This window comes from Aristolochia californica, unplaced genomic scaffold (assembly GCF_029961685.1).
Source record: "Aristolochia californica isolate CCGP_79_NKW_82.1479 unplaced genomic scaffold, dmAriCali1.0.hap1 SCAF_3, whole genome shotgun sequence".
Taxonomy (NCBI): domain Eukaryota; kingdom Viridiplantae; phylum Streptophyta; class Magnoliopsida; order Piperales; family Aristolochiaceae; genus Aristolochia; species Aristolochia californica.
In genome coordinates, this window is record NW_027181992.1 from 2,410,856 (window position 1) to 2,431,089 (window position 20,234).

The 20,234-nt window shown below is 40.3% G+C and overlaps 2 protein-coding genes across 2 annotated transcripts; both read right to left on the bottom strand.

Annotated features, from left to right (window-relative positions):
* Positions 1-1,163: 1,163 nt before the first annotated feature.
* LOC137959956 (protein SMAX1-LIKE 3-like) lies at positions 1,164-4,584 on the bottom strand. Its single transcript, XM_068807386.1, has 3 exons — positions 3,314-4,584; positions 2,605-2,833; positions 1,164-2,508 (listed from the first exon to the last, which is right to left on the bottom strand). The coding sequence occupies exons 1-3, from the start codon at positions 4,513-4,515 to the stop codon at positions 1,366-1,368; spliced, it is 2,574 nt and encodes an 857-aa protein (XP_068663487.1). The 5' UTR covers positions 4,516-4,584; the 3' UTR covers positions 1,164-1,365.
* A 4,410-nt stretch (positions 4,585-8,994) lies between these two features.
* LOC137958738 (cytokinin riboside 5'-monophosphate phosphoribohydrolase LOG7-like) lies at positions 8,995-13,272 on the bottom strand. Its single transcript, XM_068805838.1, has 7 exons — positions 13,143-13,272; positions 12,081-12,178; positions 11,609-11,639; positions 10,593-10,692; positions 10,372-10,442; positions 9,434-9,577; positions 8,995-9,185 (listed from the first exon to the last, which is right to left on the bottom strand). Exons 1-7 carry the CDS (start codon positions 13,248-13,250, stop codon positions 9,093-9,095), a joined length of 645 nt encoding a protein of 214 aa, XP_068661939.1. The 5' UTR covers positions 13,251-13,272; the 3' UTR covers positions 8,995-9,092.
* Positions 13,273-20,234: the final 6,962 nt, after the last annotated feature.

A 20,234-nucleotide genomic window follows, 5' to 3' on the forward strand; every position in this document is an offset into this window, starting at 1 on the left:
ATGTTCCAATGGCTTCAAAATAGAAAAGCGGACGTGAATGATTCCTTTCAAACATAGTAGTTAGAAACATTCAAGACCATATGGCTGCTTTTCTATTCATTTTTAAGGATGTTATGAATCATAAGACACTCCCGAAGAGACCCTTTTGGTGGATCCAAGGAGAGCACACTAACATCATCAATGGCAAAATCAATCTCTCTCTCTCTTTCTATCTCTCTCATCAGTTAGGCTCTTGGATATTCTACAACAAATTTCACTATGCAATCCTTAAGCGCGTCATTCACTTCATCATCCATTTCTATCCAACACACAGATAGATTGTATGAAGGATCTTATCCCGACCCATTCCGGCATAAGTTTCGATCAGTGCAGATTAAAAATTCTTCTCTGGTTTATCATGATAAAAAAGAGGCATATTCGCGGAATGGAAGATTCTTTATAGCCTTTTGAATTACCACTAAGCCTCTTCATGTCATCAAAGACACGCGTCTGAACGCACTTGTGCATGTCTGCACTTGCATGAACCAATAAAATTAGACGTTTTCTGGCAAAAATGAGGGTTCCAGGAAGCTGGAACGCGATAAGAACAACCAATGGAGCATAAGCCTCCATTTACGATATGAGAGAAGACCTCAAATACTATCAAATAGGGGGGGCGGGGGGGAATACGTTAAAAGGTGAATGAGATGGCCACTTGCTTCCATGGATAAAGTGGGGTCTATCCCAAGACTTGTTCATAGAGGCTCCATGGAAAGATGAACATCTGTATCCAGTTCTTTCTTTTAGGTGAATATTAGAAGAGTCCAGATAATAAAGCAGACAAATGGTCCCGGGGGGTGACATTACCTATGGTGAACTTATTAGGAACAACTCAATTATGTTCACATAATCAAGAAAGTATTGGATTCTGCTCCTGGATATTAGGGGTAATATGACAATCTAACAGGAGTTTCGAAAGATCTTAAAGCTTTTTGCTTGGTTATTACTACAAAAAACTGTTAATTTGTGTAAAAAATAATGCATATTAATCCAGCAGCATTAGAAAGACCATATGTTTTTACTTGGGAAGAAACCTTGAAAGCTATTTTAGGAAGAATTAAAGTTGGGAATAAGATGTAAGACAAAATTAATGGCAGCCAAGCCTGTGGTTTTAGATAAGGAAATGAAGATAATAATAACAATAATATACACGTGTTTTTTCTTACAAAATCCTACGAGCTCGAGATCTAACACTTTCCCTCTCTTCTCAAGTTACAGAAACAAATCACCAACAAACAAAAAAAATCATTTTTTCTTAAAAAAAAAAAAAAAAAAAAAAAAAAAGGTAAAATCTACCCTTGATCAAACGATCAAACAAGCAGATGATTAACAGCCACCGTCGAACCCGTTGGACATGTCTTCCGGCAATTTGAAAATGAACCTTCTGTCAACGGATTCAAGTAGCTCGACATCATCAACTGAGGGAATGATAACCATATCCTCCAAAGAAAGATTCAAATCCAAAGAAACACTAGGGCTGGTGTCCTTCTCACTCTCCATGCCCTTGTCCTCTTCGGTATCTGATTTCTGTCTCACGGGTGAAGAAACTCTTGATCTTGAATCGAAGCTTTCACAGCTCAAGATGACAATGGCATCAGCAAGACGTACTTCGTCGCCATTAGAGTTTCTTGTCCGGCCTCTTTCGATGGCGTTCTTGATACCCATTTGAGAACAGAAGTCAATTTGCTCTAAATCATTCATGAAGAAGACGCAGTGTGGGTTGTTGCTTATGGCATCGGCAAATCTCTCAAGATAGCTGCAGCTTGACTCAGCTCTCGTTCTTTTATGTCTGGATTCGTCTGTCGAATCGGACCTTGACGACGAGAAGCTGCTTAACCCAATAGAAACAAAGTTGTTCTGACAACCGAAGACAAGGTTGGCCAACTCCCTGGCGACCTTCTCCTTCCCTTCTGTGTCACCACCCTGGAAAAACAGCCAAGTATCTTCTTTCATCCCTTGGACTTTCAACTTCCCTTTTCTTCTCAGCATCCCAGACCGACACTGCAAGATAGTGCTAGCAATTTCTGGAATAATTTCTTTCTGCCATGGAACCTTTTGCTCCAACGCATTGCAGAGGTTTTTCAGGTTCTCTGCATTTAGTTCCTTGAACCTGTGAAGATACTCCATTTCCATCGTATCACTCGATGAAGCAGAATTAGGTTTAGGATTGGCAGCATGGGGCTTTGGCTCCCTGTATTCTGGGATGTACATTCTCAAATTGGGCTCGTAGTTTTGTTCATCCATGTCTGTGATCCAGAAATGGTGGCTACCTCTTCGCTGCTTGGCATCAATGAGGACTGGCCAGTTCTGGTGGGTCCTTTGAGTGCTAGAATGATCATAAGAAGATACTGAAGCCGATGGTGAAGATACTGCAGAGAAAGTTATAGTTCTCTCAGACGCATTTTGCTTGTGAGCTGAACTGCAGAAGGAGTTCCATTTCTTGCAGAGTTCTTTCACTTGGAAAACATCCTGAAAGGGAAGAAGGAGAGGTATTGATTAACCGTGGACAAAAATATAGGCCTGAAGACTTTTTTTTTTCGAAAACATAAAGAAATTGGTAATCACCTGATCGTTACTTGTCAGTCTTCTGTTTTCTTCCTTGTACTGTTGAAGCCATGAAGGAAGGGTTGAGGAAGTTATGGCGGATTCATGACCGCTACTGTTTGCCAGGCTTTGTGCTTCATTCTCGAACTTTCCCAAGCAATCAGAGCAGCAATTGAGCTGCTTTTCTACTTCATCTAGAAGCAGAGACCAACCAGTGCTATCTCCGGATCTCTTGCTTCTTAATTGGTCGCTGAGAGAAGAAAACGAAGACCCAAAAAAATCAGAATGATTAAGCAATCACCTAGGACCTCACATTGCAAACTCAAATGTTAAAAACACTAAAAGAACATGAACTGAGAAAGAAGAAGAAAAAGAGCCTTAAGCCTATCAACTTAGCTTCTTTAAGTACATAAAACCAAGTCAGACAAACACGTCCCATAAGCTAAAGAAGTTACTATTGTTAATGGTTGAACTGGATAGAAGTTGACAAAAAAATTTCAGACCTAAGGATTTTGTAATGGCTAATCAACAGTATAACTTATTAAGTTGCAGTTCTATCCAAAAGCTTTTCTAAACCTCCCGCAGATTTCGAACGAACACAAAACCTAAAGCCTAGTCCTAAGAACTGATCTGTTGTTTGTCAAAATAGATAGATAAATATGCGATCAACATAAATGAGATTCACAGAAATTAAACACTATGAATCAACATTAAGGAGTAGATAATTTACCAGTCAGGGTTGAGGCTTAATCCTAAACTGTCCACTGGAATTGTGAGAGGATGAAGACCCCAAATAGTCTCCAAGGAAGGATGGCCTATTCTGCATCTCATGTAAGTCTGGTATGTCGCAATCCCCATAAGCCACAACCTCCCACTTTCTGCCGCTCCACAAACCAGTCTTCCGAGCTCTACTATCATATGCTCCACTGGACAGTAATAGCTTCTGCTTTGCTCACTTGAGCTAGCCCTATACTCAGCGGCCCACTTAAGATCTCCCAAATACAGAACTGCTCCTCTCCCTACACTTCTCTTCACCAGACAGCTGATCTCCCCAAGCTCCTGCTCAACCTCCTCCTTTGACAGATGTCCATAGGAGAAGAGAGGAAGGGTTATAAATTGCACATTTCTCAGCTCCTCAGGGACTTCTCCTTTGTCAACCTTGTCCATGACTCCTCTTACAACTCCTTCGGCTGTGGCCTGACACTCGCCTACAACCACAGTACTCCGCCTCCTCTTGTTCATCAGATTTTCCAAAACACCGTTTATATCCTCACTTCTGACTTGATCCAAAGACCTAACTTTGATGGCTTTTACTGATCCGTATTGGGATGGAGATTGAGTCTGAGGCGGAGAAGTGGAGCCACCGAGCATTAGAAGATTTCCTTCTTTGGATTTACTTACGGGAGGATTTGATGCACAGATCTCCAAGGATACGGCTTGCTCTACATTGCTCTTGACTTGTGTACTGGAGAAACCGGCTTCTCTCATGACTCTACTCACACTTGGGTCATCGAGGATGGAAATTATCAGCTGCTCCACCTCTACTTTAACAGCTAGGAGAGGCTGCTGCTGGTTTTCGATGGAGCCGCGTCTCTGGTGAGCCTGGGCTCTCTTGAAAGCTGCAACTAAGGCGTTGGATAACGAAGGGTGGTGGGCATGGGAACCTAACATGGGGCCAGAAGTAGAAGCAGGGAGTCGATTGAGCGCGACATTGAAGCAAAGCTCAAGGGCTTTGCATTGGAGGGGATGGGAGTGAGACTGAAGGCAGGCCGTTCGAAGAAGGCCAGTGGAAGAGGCGAGCATGGTATTAGCGACGTGAAGAGGGGTCACCTGGGCATGCCCCCGACGCCTTGCGAGGGTCACCGCCTGCTTAACTATGCCGGCTGCCTCTGCCGTCAGAGCTTGCTGCACTGTACAGCCTCCAGCTCTCATCTTGTCACCGAGATGATGCTCTCAATCTATCTTTCTCCCAACTACTAAGAACTAGAGTCGGTCTGATCAAGAATAAGAAGAGCGATCAAATCCGGACCTGAAAGGTTCAAGGCTCTACGGTTATCGTTTGAAATGGAGAAGAGGGTGCGATTTTGGATGAAAGAGAAGTGAATGAGATTGGAAAACTGAGAGTGGCGGTTTGGCGATGGATACAGGTGGCTTCTCGATCTATTTCTCTCCTCTATTCTACTGCTTCTATGTCTTACGGGTGTCTTCCTGAAATATATGGAAGTAGTTATCTGCTTTTTATCGGTGTTGCGGGCGTCAAATTTTATGAATGTGGACTGTGCTTTTCTTGCGAAGGAGGGTAATTTTTTTTGTCCAAAGTCGATTTCCCAGCGGAAAGTGGAATGCATGTGCTGACAAGCAGGACTAATGCAGCAGCATCAAAGGCAACCCGGCTTTGCCTCTCCCTCTCTCTCTTCCTTTTTTGTATTTGTAAGTGGTAAATAGCATCCGCAGTACTAGTTCACAAATACAGGATAAGTCCCTCCCCTCCCTAGAACTGTCGAAACTCAAGCTCAAAGTGAATCTTTCGTATCAGAACTCTCTCTCTCTCTCTCTCTCTCTCGATGCTGCACCAGAATGGAAATTGGTTTTCAAGAATAAATATGTTTGCAACCCAAAATGACTCCACCCTTTTCAGCTTCAAGGACCTTTATCTTCTTCACTCACTCATCGGTGAGGAATTGAATCCCCTCCTATTCGGAAGCAACTGGTAAGCGATATTAAAAGTAAATCGAATATCAGAGGTGTTTCTCTTTTCTTTCTGTCCTCAACTCCGAGGACCTGAAAAGTGGCGGTGGGTCTGTTTGAAGGAATCGGGAACTGTGTACGTTCATTTCTGGGCTCAAAGAAAAGGAATAAAGTGTATCCATTTATATTATCGATCAAAACTCAAAAATCACACCGCAGTGGCCACTGCATGAGAAGTGAGGACTGGCACCTCATTTCATTCTCTATACCATTCTATTGAATTCGTATAGTTAGCTTTTGAATCACTCTCTTGTTCAAATGTTATCAAAAGAAAAACCGAGGAGAAGGAATAAGCCTTAACCCCTGCTTCCAAGGTGATTGGAAGAGGGATATTGAATATAATTAAAAGATTTAAAGAAATAGATGGTAAAGAATGATTTTTGAGTATTGATCTTAAATGTGCTTATACTCTGTATAAAGCAGAAGAATGTTTCTTTCCTACCATCAATTTCAATGACTTTCTCTGACTTCAGTCCATGCATCTATTAAGCTCCAAACGGTTGTACCAACTAAATTATTAGATACCTGGATCCCATTATATTCACATTGCTTGTCTCACGGAACTTACAGCCATCATCTTGGTGCGGCTCCCCTCTCTGTCACCAATTGTGAAATTAAAGAAAGAAGAATATCAGAAATGTGTCTGGCTTCTGGACGTGGTCAAGAACAAAAACGATTCATGGGCATACGGCGAGGATCTTCTGCGTGGTCGTGACTAGTGACTGGTCTTCCTTGGCGTGCCATTGCATAGAAACGAGAGCTAACAGCAGCTCCACCATTTTTTTCTGATGAAAACTATAATCAATTCCTGTACACACCCGACGAGAGATTTTCCTTTCATTCCTCAATCATCTTCGACTTTCCTTGCCATTCACACCATCCCATGTCAATCTGGCCCCACCACAAATCAAGGTGCAATCCAAGTGCCCTCATTCTCAATGCTCAAAGCTTCAAAAGAATCTCGGCACAGTTCATTAAAAAAAAAAAAAAAACACAAATCTCCACAACCGCCATTAAAATACTCTCAACCCGACCCCTCCAGCCCTCGGCGCATTATAAACCTCTCAGACCTTATCCTCTGTTAGGCCACCTCATGTTATCATAACAAAACCAATAGTTTCTCTTGCGGAATCGGAGGGAATAGACAAGTAAAGATGGATTTTTACATCTCTAATATTACTGAAACGATCAGCACAGAACAGTAGGAACTGTTTCAAGGTTCAGCCAGCTTACTAAATGAATCAAGAGGACCCATATAAGGTGGGGAGGGGGACATTCTTCTGTTATGACATGACATGGGCTGATCTTATATGGGAATGTTTATAAGCCACATTGAAATTTCTAAAAAATTCTCAGGGCATGGAAAAACAGTGTGAAAACCAAGAAGGAATGAAGTCAGTGAGTGAGTCTTGGTCTCAGTCAAAAGGGTAGATCTCCAAAATGGTCCAAAAGCCGTCCATGGAAGGACACCAAATAATTAGAAAGGGAAAGTACCCTGCAATGCCAGAAAAGGAGCGCTTGAATGAAGAAAGCGGAAGAGAATGAAGGGAAGAAGAAAGAAATACAGTTACAGAGAGTTGCAGCGCCCAGCTCTTTACTCTTTAACCCCCTTTTATCAATCCTAACGGTCGCTGCATACTATTCCGAACCGTCCTCTGGGGTGGGGGGTCTTCAGATCCTTGTGAAAGCGAAAAAGAAGAGAAAAAACTGGGAGTTTGTTCTTTTGATTTCATAAGCAACTTTGCATAGATCCAAATGACATATCTCTCTCCTCTCTTTTAAAGTAAAAGCAGGCATAAAAGCAAAATTAAAAAGTAATAAATGGCATTATCTGCTCTAAAGTTTCCTTCATTTAAATGAAACCTTCAATAAGCATCTTCCTGTTTTTATTGCGTGGCCATGTGGCCTAAAGCAATCTCTTTCCCAACACACATCACAATCACAATTCACAGGAGAATACTCTACTAGTCTTTGCCTCTCTACCTTTAAACAAAAGTTCTTAGCTTTGAATTGACAGCCTTGTTTATGTAAAGGTGATGGAATTACGTACGACACACTCCTTTCCCCAAAAGCTTTCAAATTTTTATTTTTTTTTCTTCTTCTTCATTTAACCATTTTTCTCTTTCTCTTTCCTAATGCCTTTCATCCCTACCACTGGAAAGGTGCCATGGAATAAGAGTTACTGCCTTCAATATAAAACTCTAGCTGAGTCCAAGGCCTACAAATGGTCGCTGATCAATACTCATCACCGGATTAGGCCCATTATGGTGAGTTGAAAACTTAATAAACTGCCCCAAGAGATGGATCCTCATAAAACTCGGCCCACTTTTATGATAGAGACGTAATTGTGGACTCCACTCGATTATGTTGGACTAGGAGGCAGATTTGGGATAAAAGGCTTAATGTGGTTATTTCCGGGAATGGAGCAGTTTCTACAGAGGTAGTTCCTCGTGCGGGGAATCCAAACGAGGTGGCTGCCGGTCTCCATGACGAGGGATGTTCTTTGGGGAGGCATACCGAAATACAGAGGGACTGAGTAGCCTCCGTACCTGTGCGGGTAGAGTGGGATTGGAGTAATTTGTGGACTTTTTCGGGTGGCGGGGTCTGGAGAAAGAGGAGGCGATGCCGGCGAGGGTATGATGCCATTGAGACGGAGAAGGACTGGCTTGGAATTGTTGGAGCGGTAGCGTGATAATACCAGTTTCGTGTGAATAAGTTTTGCCGTAAAGGAGAGGTGAAGAGAGAGAAAGCAGAGAGATGGAGGCCACAGCAGATTCTGTTTCTGACACTGTTGTTCACTTGTCTCTTTTATTATAGAGCGAGAAGACAAGGGAGCGGAAGAAGAAAGGGAGAGAAAGTTGACTGGTCAACTCGACCGATGTCAAATATAAGGCTACTGGCTACCTATCATCTCCGGTACAACTAGGCGTGGAGTTCGGCTCGGATCAGCGCAAGACAGCACAAACGTAATTAAAGGGCCCAAGTAAGGTGAGGCCCAAAGCGTTAAAGGCCCAGACCCTATCCATTAAACCGTAATTCTTTTTTATTAAAGACGAGGGAGACATTGGAGCAGTGATTAGGAAATGATATTAAACAATTTTAATTTATTTATTTATTTAATAATTAAATTAAATTAAATTAATAATTTAATTTAACTAACTAATGCTGCTTGGATTTGAAAAACGTGTACAATGTTCAATCTAGTGAAAGTCAAAAGCCACTTGTAAATTCCACCGCGAGGAACACAATGATGACAATGAATAGCTTTTTACACACCAGACTTGAATATCTTTACATATAACAACAGCAAAATGCCAACGACTTCCCCTTCATTTCGTCATCCAAATCCAAACCGACAATCTTTCCATCCAAATATATTTACTTCCATTAGATTCCGCAGTCGAATATAAGAAATCACTCCTCACCGGAGTTTCCCCGTCGGCTGCCCTCCAAATACACAATCAAATCATCCAAAAATTCCCTAGCAAAAACATTTACGTAATCCGTTTCCTTTTTCTGACATTTTCATTCAAAATTGTGCGTATTTTTCCACAGATCAAAAGGCGCCATCTTGTCCAAACCATTCCGATATTTCCAGGAACAAAAAAACAAGCCTAATATTTAAAGACAAGCGACGTTGCCAGAAGGTTGACATGTGGAAAGACTATATTATAAAGGGCCAAAAACATTCATTTACGTGTATTTACGCTTAGTTAGGAACCGCAACCCATTATCTTCCTGCACTTAAAGAGGAGGCGTGCTCACGTGGCAACACCTGCTTCAGCCACGTAGTTAATCTGGTCCACCTCCCACACCAACTTGGACGTAATCTCATCATACAGCGGCACGTATTCCTGAAATTACGAATATTTTAATCAGTTTATATTAAGAAATAAAAACTCTACGGAGTCCAAGATTTCCGGAAGATTATACACGAAAAGAAAAATTAAAGGAGCTGATGGGATCAAAGGTGGGATCGATTTAGTTGAACAGTCTATATCTACGATTTGTTTTGGATCCCGGATCCAAATCTCAAGATTCTCCAAATCGATGAAATCCTACGGTTATGGATGAGATCAAGCGAGTGTGGGACCGTTATTACCTCAAGCTCCCTCATCAACTCCTTGGCTGTCGGCGCGGATAGGATAATGCGACGGGCAATGGGGGCAATGAAGCCTTCGTCCACGGCTTTATCGATGAAAGAAAGCAGAGAGTTATAGTATCCGTCAACGTTCAACAGCCCCACCTGCGGAAGATCAGATAATCGATTCACAATCTGTCATTTTTGCAGAGCAGAAAACAAGGCTTTGACTGCGATAGGAATTTCTCCTCCTCTCAATTCGCAAGTGAGATTATTATTCTCTCTTGTCTTTCAAGCAAAACCCAGCATGCTTCTTCACCTTTCGCCCTGGCTTTTTGTCCATGTTTGACCGAATAAGCTAATGGACAGGCAGCTTTAAGAAAGACCAAGAGAATTGAGAATTGGTAAGCAGCTTCATTGCATGGACTTCCCTGGATAGGTTTTGAAAACGGCAAAACGAATGAGAGTCATGACGACTCCTAATGGGGCACATATCATGGCATTACCCGCCTTTTGATTATTCTCACCTCGTCTTTTAGACCAGAATGACAGGTTCCTTTCTTTTTCTTTTTCGAAAAGAACAAAGAACAGAGTTAGTTGAATCTGGACGAGTGGCATTAGTTGGAGTGGTGCCAAGTGGCGCTATGACTGTGATAATCACATTTTTATCTGCGGTTAACAAAATTTAACATCATTTGTTCGCCTGTGATGATTAACATGGTGTTATATCCATCACAAAAGATAACCTAGAGAAGAAAATTATCAGACATCAGAAGTGGACAATCAGTGTCGGTTGGTGGCAAATCTTGTAATTGTTTCAGTCACTTCTCTTTACCGAATTTTACAAAAGATAAGACCACCTCCAATAGCCTTTAATGGTGCAATTAGTATTAGTTTCCACACCAAAACACTAACTCAAATCAGACATAATTCGTAAGAGGAGAAGAGAGATCTTTTACAGGTTTTTTGTGGATGCCCAACTGTGCCCAAGTAATGACTTCCAGAACCTCTTCAAGTGTCCCATAACCACCTGATAGTATTTCACATTTCAAGGAGATGGCATTTAATAAAATGAAATCAGGTTGATAAGAAATGTGTAGACAATAAATCTTTATCTGGGTTTCAGTGAAGAGAGAGGGAGAAGAGAGTGAAGAGGGACGACGGTTCAGAGAATCCATACCGGGGAGAGCAATAAATGCATCAGCTAGACGGGCCATCTCCGCTTTCCTTTGATGCATGTCAGTCACAGCTCTCACTTCTCCGACAGTCTCACCAGTTATCTGCCAGAAGAAATCATCTGGGCATTCAGTCGTCTAAATTTTCTTAGCACTAGACTCAAAGACCCTTCGCTGATAATAGAGATAAACCCAATGAGAGAATATTCTCCTTCTCATGATCTTATCTGGGCTAAATAAAGGAGGATTTGCTCGACAACAAAAAGATAATAGTCTTTGGAAACGAAGGATAAAGCCAGCCAACGAAAAGGCAACGGAAGAAACAGACATTCCAGTGCTAACGAGAGACAGATTTATAACGTGAAATGGATTAGAGGGTTGATTAGCGCTACGAAAAGGCTAAAAATGGGACCCCAGTTCGAGTGGAAATAAAGGAAAAATAACCCCATTGTTCAAGAGATAAAGAAGGAAAAGTTCCAGAACTTTTAACTGGAAGATCACCAGAGACCACTCGAGACATCCACTATGGAGACAAAGTCGACAGTCCTTACGTCCAGTTCGACGTGTAAAACCCCAGCTTATAACTCAGGAAGAAACAAGGAAAAGAAGATACAGCTTCCAAGTTTCGTATTTCGGAAGACTCTTGTTTAAAGAATAACCTAGATATCAGCTGAAAATACTAAGAGAAGAGCACCAAATGAGCACATGATAACCACTGCCCAACAACTTTAGTCAAAGATGACTTCCGGGAAAATGGACAGGAAAGTTCAAGCAAAAGAAAAACACGAAGACTCTACACCCAGCTCCGCTCTTCCAAAGAAAACACACATGCCAAGCTCTTGGCAAGCAGTCCCATTGTAGGGTATCTGTTGAGAAGATTTTATGATTCTTCCAGTCATGAATCTGTTCAATGTTTTCGAAAGAAGAAGATTGCAGTGGATAACAAAGTGACAACAGGAGAAGAGATATCCTAGAAAGAAGTGAGAAAATGGGGAAAAGTATCTCAAGTCATGAACTTCACCTCTCTTGGCATAAGAGTCTTTGGAATAACCCTGCGAAAGATCAGAAAGCAACCCATCAACAACAGGTTCATCAGCTCAACAAGAGAAGTTAAACAAAGCCTGTATTAAATATGTGAAAAACAGCTCAAATGCTTCTCAAGGACAACGGTAAGAGGATATGAACCTAGTTCCGTTGCTCGAATAGATTTAGTGGACTCTTGATGAAAACTTAAGATTAAACCCATGACACAAACGAAACATTTCCTTACAAATAAAGAATCGGGTTTGTGAAGTAGATAATAGATTGCCGGTTTCATCATTTCATGTCAGTCCAGGAAAAAAAATGGACAAAGAAAAGGAAAAATTAAGATGGACCGAGATGGAAACAAAACGATTATATCCAAAAACGTGGCATGATTTCACAAATAAAGGGCAATAAAAGAGAATAATCATTTTGGTTTTCTTTTCGAGAGAGAGAGAGAGAGAACGAACCCTAGAACATGGCGCCCTCCATCATGAACAGCCTGAGAAACGAGCCCCATCAGTCCCACGCTCCCTCCACCATAAACCAGATCAATCCTTCTCTCCACCTTGATACACATCGAGAATGCAAACACACTCACGTTACACGCGTCGTTCCCACGTTCCGTAATACATTACGATCATAATAAGGGATCACAGATTAAATATATTAATGGAAGAATGTAAATGGGGTTTTAGAGCAATATCACCCCCGCCGCTCAGACTGGAAGAGATTCATTCCATGGATGGAAGAAAATTTCGGAAAACCCAAGAAAAAACATGGCTATGAGTCATGATATCAAGGAAGCACGTTTGTTCCCTAGGGAAAAGCATGAAACTTTTTTTTTATTATTTTGTTTTAAAACGGGATCATGCAAGAAGGCTGCCCAACAGACAGTCGGATTACAGCTTGCAGACCGCTCTTGCCAGGACTCCATTAACCCCATTTCACCAATAATAGTCCCACGTTGAAGAGCTGTTAGCTGCAACGCTAACGCAAAAGAAAAAATTTCGACAAGGAAAACTAGTTGAAGACAATTTTAAACCAAGAAAGATGAAGAAAATAAACACGGATTTCATACTTTCTGTGAGAAGAACGAGCTCTTAAATTGCACCGATGACTAACCAAACGCTGACCCCCGAAAGTGCCCAAGCAATTCGAAAGGAAGAAAAATTTAACAAATAAGCTTTCATTCTTCCCCTTCTTCATCTTCTTTCTCAACAACCCGTAAAACCAGTAAGAGAAAACCCATGTATAAAAGATATCGAATCTGAAAGCTCTTTCCTGAAAGAGAAAACCACCACCCCCCTTGAAAGCGAGGGAGAGGTTTGAAAGAACAAAAACAACAACGGCAAAAACAAAATTAAGCAGCGAGAAGCTGCCATTAATTTCAGACAATCAACACCGTTTCCAGCAAGCCCTCAACCCTTGTGCATCAAAACAACTAAAGACCTTACTGGGTTTTAAGAAGAAGAAAAGAAAAACTCTTCTGGAACAGAAGACGATGAATCACAAGAAATACGGCTTTTTACCAATTCGTTTCCCAACTGAACCGCAGCTTCCTGGTAGCTGCTCTTCTTCCCGGGGCTGCTCCCACAAAACACGCAAATCCTTTTGAATCTCGACTTCCTCTCCTCCATGTCTCGATTCCCTCTACCTAACCGCTCTGTTTCCAGAAGAATGAATGAGCTAGCGATGGAGAAAGCTGCAACCGGAATAAAAGGCCATTTATAGACCCAAACAGAAAATTAATCCATGTAGGATTACTGCCCTAATTGAAACAGGGCCGTGTCGGAGCCCCACTCCAACAAGCCACTTCACATTATTAAAACTCTCTTTTTTGTTTTTAATGATTTCATTTATAAAAGTGGATTATGGCGTCGTATGTATCTCTGGCTGCGGTATTTAAATTAAATTAAATAATTATTTTTTATTTTTTTTATTTTTTGGGTTTCCGTTGTCGGTTTAGTTTATTCTACAACGGGGGTTCTTTAATCCCGTCCTCCTCACGTGGCTGGCAAACTAGCAATAGGTTTTAGAATGTCAATAGTCGGTACGCGAAGGAAGCCAAACAGGTCCCACCACAAGTGGAACTAGAGCCGTTGATCATTCCGTGTAAGATGGCGACGGATGAATCGGGGTGGGGTCACTTTATTCTTTTTGTTGTTTGAAAGAGGTTCAGTATCTTCATTGACTAATACTGATTTGATTTGATGCCGCTAAGATTGTGCGATCAGATAGACATGAAACAAGATCAACGGCACCAATCCCGCCGATGCAAGCAAAGGGTGGGTCAACAAAAAAGGGTTTGTAAAGTTTAGAACTTTCGGCCCCTCGCGGGTTTGAAGGTTTGACGTAGGAAAGAATGAGAATTGTATTTCAGAGTCTAAGCGTGCTTAACTCTAAATCTTTCCATTAACCCCTTTTTTAAAAAAAGGTTAATTTACCTCGTCAGAAGGGGGTTTTACTTATAATTCTTCCCTGTTTAAATACGAAGTGTTTGGAAAACGAAGAAGAATGAGAAAGTTGGACACGGCAATGTACTCATGGAAGCAGCCAAAGTGTCTTGTCTTGTGCCCACAATTCAGGAGGTCCCGAGGAGCAAAGCAAAGGGTGTCGAATGCGAGGGAGCCACATGATCAAACCTCTGATCATGTGTATTTTTTTTTTTGTACATGGTGGGTCACAGTGAGTGACTCTTACCCGTGTTGTGGATGTGGCAATTTGATGAGCCACGTCCAAGACCTTCATTCTTTTCCCACATAAAATGGAAGAGGCTCAAGTGGATAAGGCCCCCCTTCTACTGTCTTCAAACTTCGCTTTTGAAAATTTTACTTGATATCCTCGTAAGAGTCGGACTCTGCAATCGAGTCTCCTGTCCAAAAATGACTGAGAAAAAGGGTGGGAATATAGACGCTAGTGGCTACACCAATCGAGTCTTGTGTGAGCAATGAGTTTAGATGAACCAGTCACGTGCTAGAATCTCTTTTCAGGGGGAAACTGTTTGAACTGCTCTTTCATCCGAATTTTTTTCCTTATAAATTTTTTATTCTATTATTTACTCTCTTTTTTTATTATATTATAATCTTTTATTTTTTATTAACGTAATATAATAAAAAAATAATAAACATTAATCATCAATATATCTTCTACATTATATTCGGTTTTCATCAACTAAATTAACAATTAAGACAAAGAGGAAATCAAATTTAAATAATTAAAGATACTATTTTGTAGACAATTAGACAATGTTAGTGCCTTGTTTTGGAAAATTGTATCCGAGAAAAGTTAGAAGCACTTTTATTGATTAAAGAGTTTCTAGAAAATTTTAATTCAAAATCTTATTAGTGCCTAATAGGAAATTGGATGGAAATTTCATAGGATTTTCGTATTAATAGCTTAATAAGAAATTGGATAGAAATTTCATAGGATTTTTGTATTAACTTTTTTTTTTCTAGAAAACTTTAGAAAAATCATATCAATGAATTGGTTTGAATTCAAATTTGAGGAATACAAGTTATTGCAACAATTCTTGTTTTAATTTGTGTCCAACTAATTTTTATATGACTTCCAAAATTACATAAAAATAAATTAAATATTTTATTAAATTTAAAATAAAAATTCTAAAAAATAATTCAATATTTTTAAAACATATTAATATGGTTTCATATATGTATATCAATTATAAATGGTTGATCCAATACAAAAAAAAAAATCATTTGGTGTGAAATATGTGAAACTTTATCTTGACCGTCCGATTAACGACTATCTCAACCATTTCGCACAAAATTAATTTTCCTATTGGACTAGCCATCGTAAAGTATAATATATAAAAGTCTAAAATATAAGATAAGATATATTTTTTTATAAAATATGAGAATTTTTTAGTCATATTTTAATGTTAAAAAATATATGTAAAATTTTAGATTTTTAAAAATTATATAAAAACTATAAGGGTTTCTTCTTTTCGTGTTGAAACCATTGAGCTAAAAGGTTCGAACCTATTAGGAAAGCAACCCCACGAATCTTATACAAGGACTGACCCGGTCGATACAAACACAAATTCCAACACTCTCCCGCACGGGAAAACCCGTGGACAAATTCACCGTAAAAACCCGGGATAAAATTCGGTGGGAGCGGGACTCGAACTCGGGACTAACCTGCTCTGATACCATGTTGAAACCATTAAGCTAAAAGGTTCAAACCTATTAAGAAATCAACCCCACGAATGTTATACAAGGACTAGCCCGGTCGATACAAACACAAATTCCAACATTCCGACAAGCCGGAAGCAAGTGTGGCGGCTAGTTCCTTCTGATTCAAGTGTTCGGGTAGAATGAAAACAGTTGGGAGCGTGGGTATTGACCCCTTCCCCTTCCCCTTTCTTTCCTTCTGTACGGGTGGAGATTCAATGCTTTTGCCCATTTATGTGCGGAAATTTCACAGGCAAACAAGATGTCAAAAGCCAATCAAAAGGAAAAAAGAGAGAAGAAGAACCTCCTTCTCTACAAGTTTTGTTTTTTTTTTTTGTAGCTCTGATAGAGATGGGAAACTCGTTGATCGAGGTTTTTGTTGATGCTGCCTCCATAGGAATGAATTAGCAGGGAAAAACAAGAAGAGGAGAAGAAGTAAAAAGGATTGGGTCACTTGTAAGTTGTAACACAATGTTCAACTGAAGTGAGCTTCTTCCACATGGTATTCAAAGTGCAAAGCTCTGAAGAATTGGTAACGAAACACAGAGAGTTCTGGATCTGAATTAACGTGTACGTTTTTATTTTCTTAACTTGTCTTTGATTTAAAGCCACATATATATATAGAATATATTTTTAATCAGTTCAGGACAATCGGAGGAAACAAGAAAGAATAGACGTGGAAATCCGAAAACGACTCGAGGCTGACTGACTGATTGCCGACGGACATCGCCCGACAACACAGCTACACGGCGGCGCATCTCACGTGTGAACGCTTTTCCCAATTCCCATTCCCCCGCCGCTGTCCACGACAGTTTTTCCCTCCGTCATTCTTCCGAAGGCGACTTCTCCTCCATTCCACCATACCTCTCACTCTCTCCTATTACACGTGCGCACTCAGTTCGAGCCGACGCGTGTCACGCATCCGGAGAGCGATCTCAGCTGCGACCACGTCAGCCGGTACGTCGGTGTGAGTGCTTTTTTCTTCAGGTGCTGGATTCGGGGCCCTGGCTACGAAGATAAGCCAGTCTTGAAATGACATGTATGGTCGTTGTCATCCACGTTGGCAAAAGAGTCATGATTGGGTTGAGTGAGGGTAATTTAGTAACTCAGACTAGTTAGAGGAAAAAAAGCACAAGCGGTGAAATGACGTTTCAGAAAAATTGATGATTTCCGGCGGCCGGTGATGGGTCCGCTCTCTGGTGACTGAAATGGCGCCTTTTGACGTCTCTTCTCTGTCTGCGTGTCTTCACAAACGTCGATATCTGGCACCAAAAATTTTGACAAGACCTAAACAGACAGAAGGTAGATTTTCTTATACTTGGTTTTTATTCAATTCAAAGGATTCCAATTTCCCTAGCCTCTCGTCATTCAATTACTTTCTTTCAAGTTTTCCCTTCTGTGTCGTAAGAATTTCAGTAAAATCAAGTACAAACAGCAAGAGAAGAGTTGTTGAAACAGTGCTGCAAGGAACCCACCGGCTGTTCATCGAACTGATGACGAGCTCCGACTTATGGGCACTTGTCTTTCTTCCATCGCCTATGAACGACCGAGATATAATCGCATCGACCTTGTTCATATCATATCATTTGAAAGAGTCGAGATTCCTGCAAGTTGGTTTCTGGTCACGAGCTCACACCCACTTCATCTTCTCTTCGCCTAACTCAAGATACATGCAGGCTCACGGATCAGGTTTCGACAACAAGGAAGAAAGATAACTACGTCGAGAGCGTGAAGCATGAGTAAGCAGGGACGTCGTTGGAAAATAATCTCAGTTCAGGGTTCTTTCTCACGAAAAGAATCACTCCCCGTTTGACCGTTTCACCTAATGCAATCTCCTCGCTTTTTTCTATAAGATGAGAAACTGCGGAAGGAAGGCAGATGTAGGCGTTCGGTCAACAGAACGCGGGTAACAGATGAAAGATCTGCTTAAATTTTTATATGAGAGATCGAAGCACCTCTGTTTCAGTTCTTGAATACAAAATAGCGGTAGTGAGTGGTAATTTTTTGAGTTAATTAAGAGGTAAACAGATAAAAAATTAATATTTAAAGAAAATATGACAATATAAATTGTTTAATATCTTGCAATCAGTCTGCATATAGTGGTTCAAAAATCTTATTATTGAAGAAATTTTTATAAAATTTATATATAATATATGTCATTTTTCTTCTTCTGAAAAAACAAAAACAAGGAAAAGGAGCAAGAGAGGCTAATGGGCCCATTAGATATGAATAAGGTATTACTGAAGTCGGCCTATTGATGGACCCGAGAGATTTGCGTATCTAGGCTTTACTGTTTTCAGCAGATGAGGCAGGCTCTAGGGTACCGTCTCCTTCAAGGCCCATTAACATTTGTTTAATATCTTGCAATCAGTCTGCATATAGTGGTTCAAAAATCTTATTATTGAAGAAATTTTTATAAAATTTATATATAATATATGTCATTTTTCTTCTTCTGAAAAAACAAAAACAAGGAAAAGGAGCAAGAGAGGCTAATGGGCCCATTAGATATGAATAAGGTATTACTGAAGTCGGCCTATTGATGGACCCGAGAGATTTGCGTATCTAGGCTTTACTGTTTTCAGCAGATGAGGCAGGCTCTAGGGTACCGTCTCCTTCAAGGCCCATTAACATTTGTTTCTGCGTAAATGAAGTTCGAAATCATGCGAGTCTATTCCTTCCAAGGAACTTTACATAACTAATAAGTGACATCAAAAGCCCGAAAGCCCATATAAAACATAGGATTATATAAGCTTAGGTTAAATATTTTATTTCCTTCTTAGATTATGTTTATGCAAATGACAGATATTTAATTTTTTTCTATTGCGATTCCAATAGGCTGACTTTAATATTAACCCAAATAACAATTCAAATCCTGTACAACCAAGGAAAAACCTCATCTTCTTTCAAAACTCTGAAGAAAAAGAAAGAGCAAACCGTGTACAGGTCTTCCACACAAGTTGGAGAAGAAGAGAGATGATCCGGATGGTGATCAACGACAAATTTTCCTTTTAAACATACAATTGATAGCTGCATGAGATTCTTAAGGACCGATGCAGATCAGAGAGAAAGATGCCGGTTTCACACAAGATTCTTTTCTAAACCTCTATAATCAATCTCGACATGGATTATGGATCAAGACGAGAGACTAAAAGGATGAAGCAGAAGGATGAATGAGGTGCTAATTCGATACTATCTTCTTGTTAATGTCATAGCCAAATGTTGAAACCAGTTGCGCTAAAACCTCGAGGCATTAGTGAGAGGCGCAACAGGACCTTATACAAGGATTGGCCCGAGCGATACAAATACAGTTCCACATTCCCCCGCACAGGGAATACCCATGGAAATTCGATAGTCAAATTCAGGGCCTTCGGGGGGGGTAGCAGCGGGATTTGAACTCTCCCCCTAAAGAGATATCCAAGAAACTCCCCCTAAATAATAAGGTACTGATTCACAGAAGGAGACATCTAGAATCACATGGAGCTTGTAGGTGTGTGGATCATAACACCGATATCCTTTTTGAAATTTAGAGTAGCCAACAAATACACATCGCTTGGCATATGGATCAAGTTTATTTTGCAAAATCTTTGGGATATGAACATAAGTGATATACCCAAAAATTCGGGGTTCAAGATTCGGAAAATGGGGAATTGAAATCAGGGATTGCAGCTTGCGTAGAGGAGTTTGAAAATCAAGTATTCTAGAAGGTGTTCGTTTGATGAGGTAGGCAGCAGATATGATAGCTTCGCCCCAATAAAATCGAGGCATGTTTATGCCAAAGAGAGAGGCACACACTACTTCCAAAAGTTGTCTATTCTTTCTTTCTGCCAATCCATTCTGTTGGGGAGTATAGGTGTAAGAAGTCTGATGACGAATTCCAAGAGTAGTCAGAAAATTTTCGAGAGAAGCATTAACAAACTCAGTACCATTGTCAGATTGCAAACACGAGTCTACTTTTGGTATTGAGTATGTATCATTGTATGAAATTTTTGAAATGCTAGACACATATCACTCTTTTGTATAAGCAGAGATACCCAAGTCATTCTAGTGCATTCATCAATAAATGTCACAAAGTAATGAGCTTTAGAAATAGAGGGAACCTTGGCTGAACCCCAAACATCAGAATGAATAACCTCAAAAGGTTCGAAACTTTTATTCAAACTCGATAAATAAGCAATACGGTGGCTCTTAGCCAATTCACATGTGTCACAATGAAAATGCACATAAGTCAAACCTGAAAAAATTTGAGGTCGCAATTTCTTAAGATAACCAAAGGAAAAGTGGTCTAATCATCGGTGTCATAACCATACAGTTATTTGAGCATTATTTTCACTGTTAGCTTAATTTGTCAGACTGATTTTCGATCCCCCATTCTCTGTCAACTCTAAATAGTAGAGTTTGCCCCGTCTAGTACCATAACCAAGAATCTTCCGG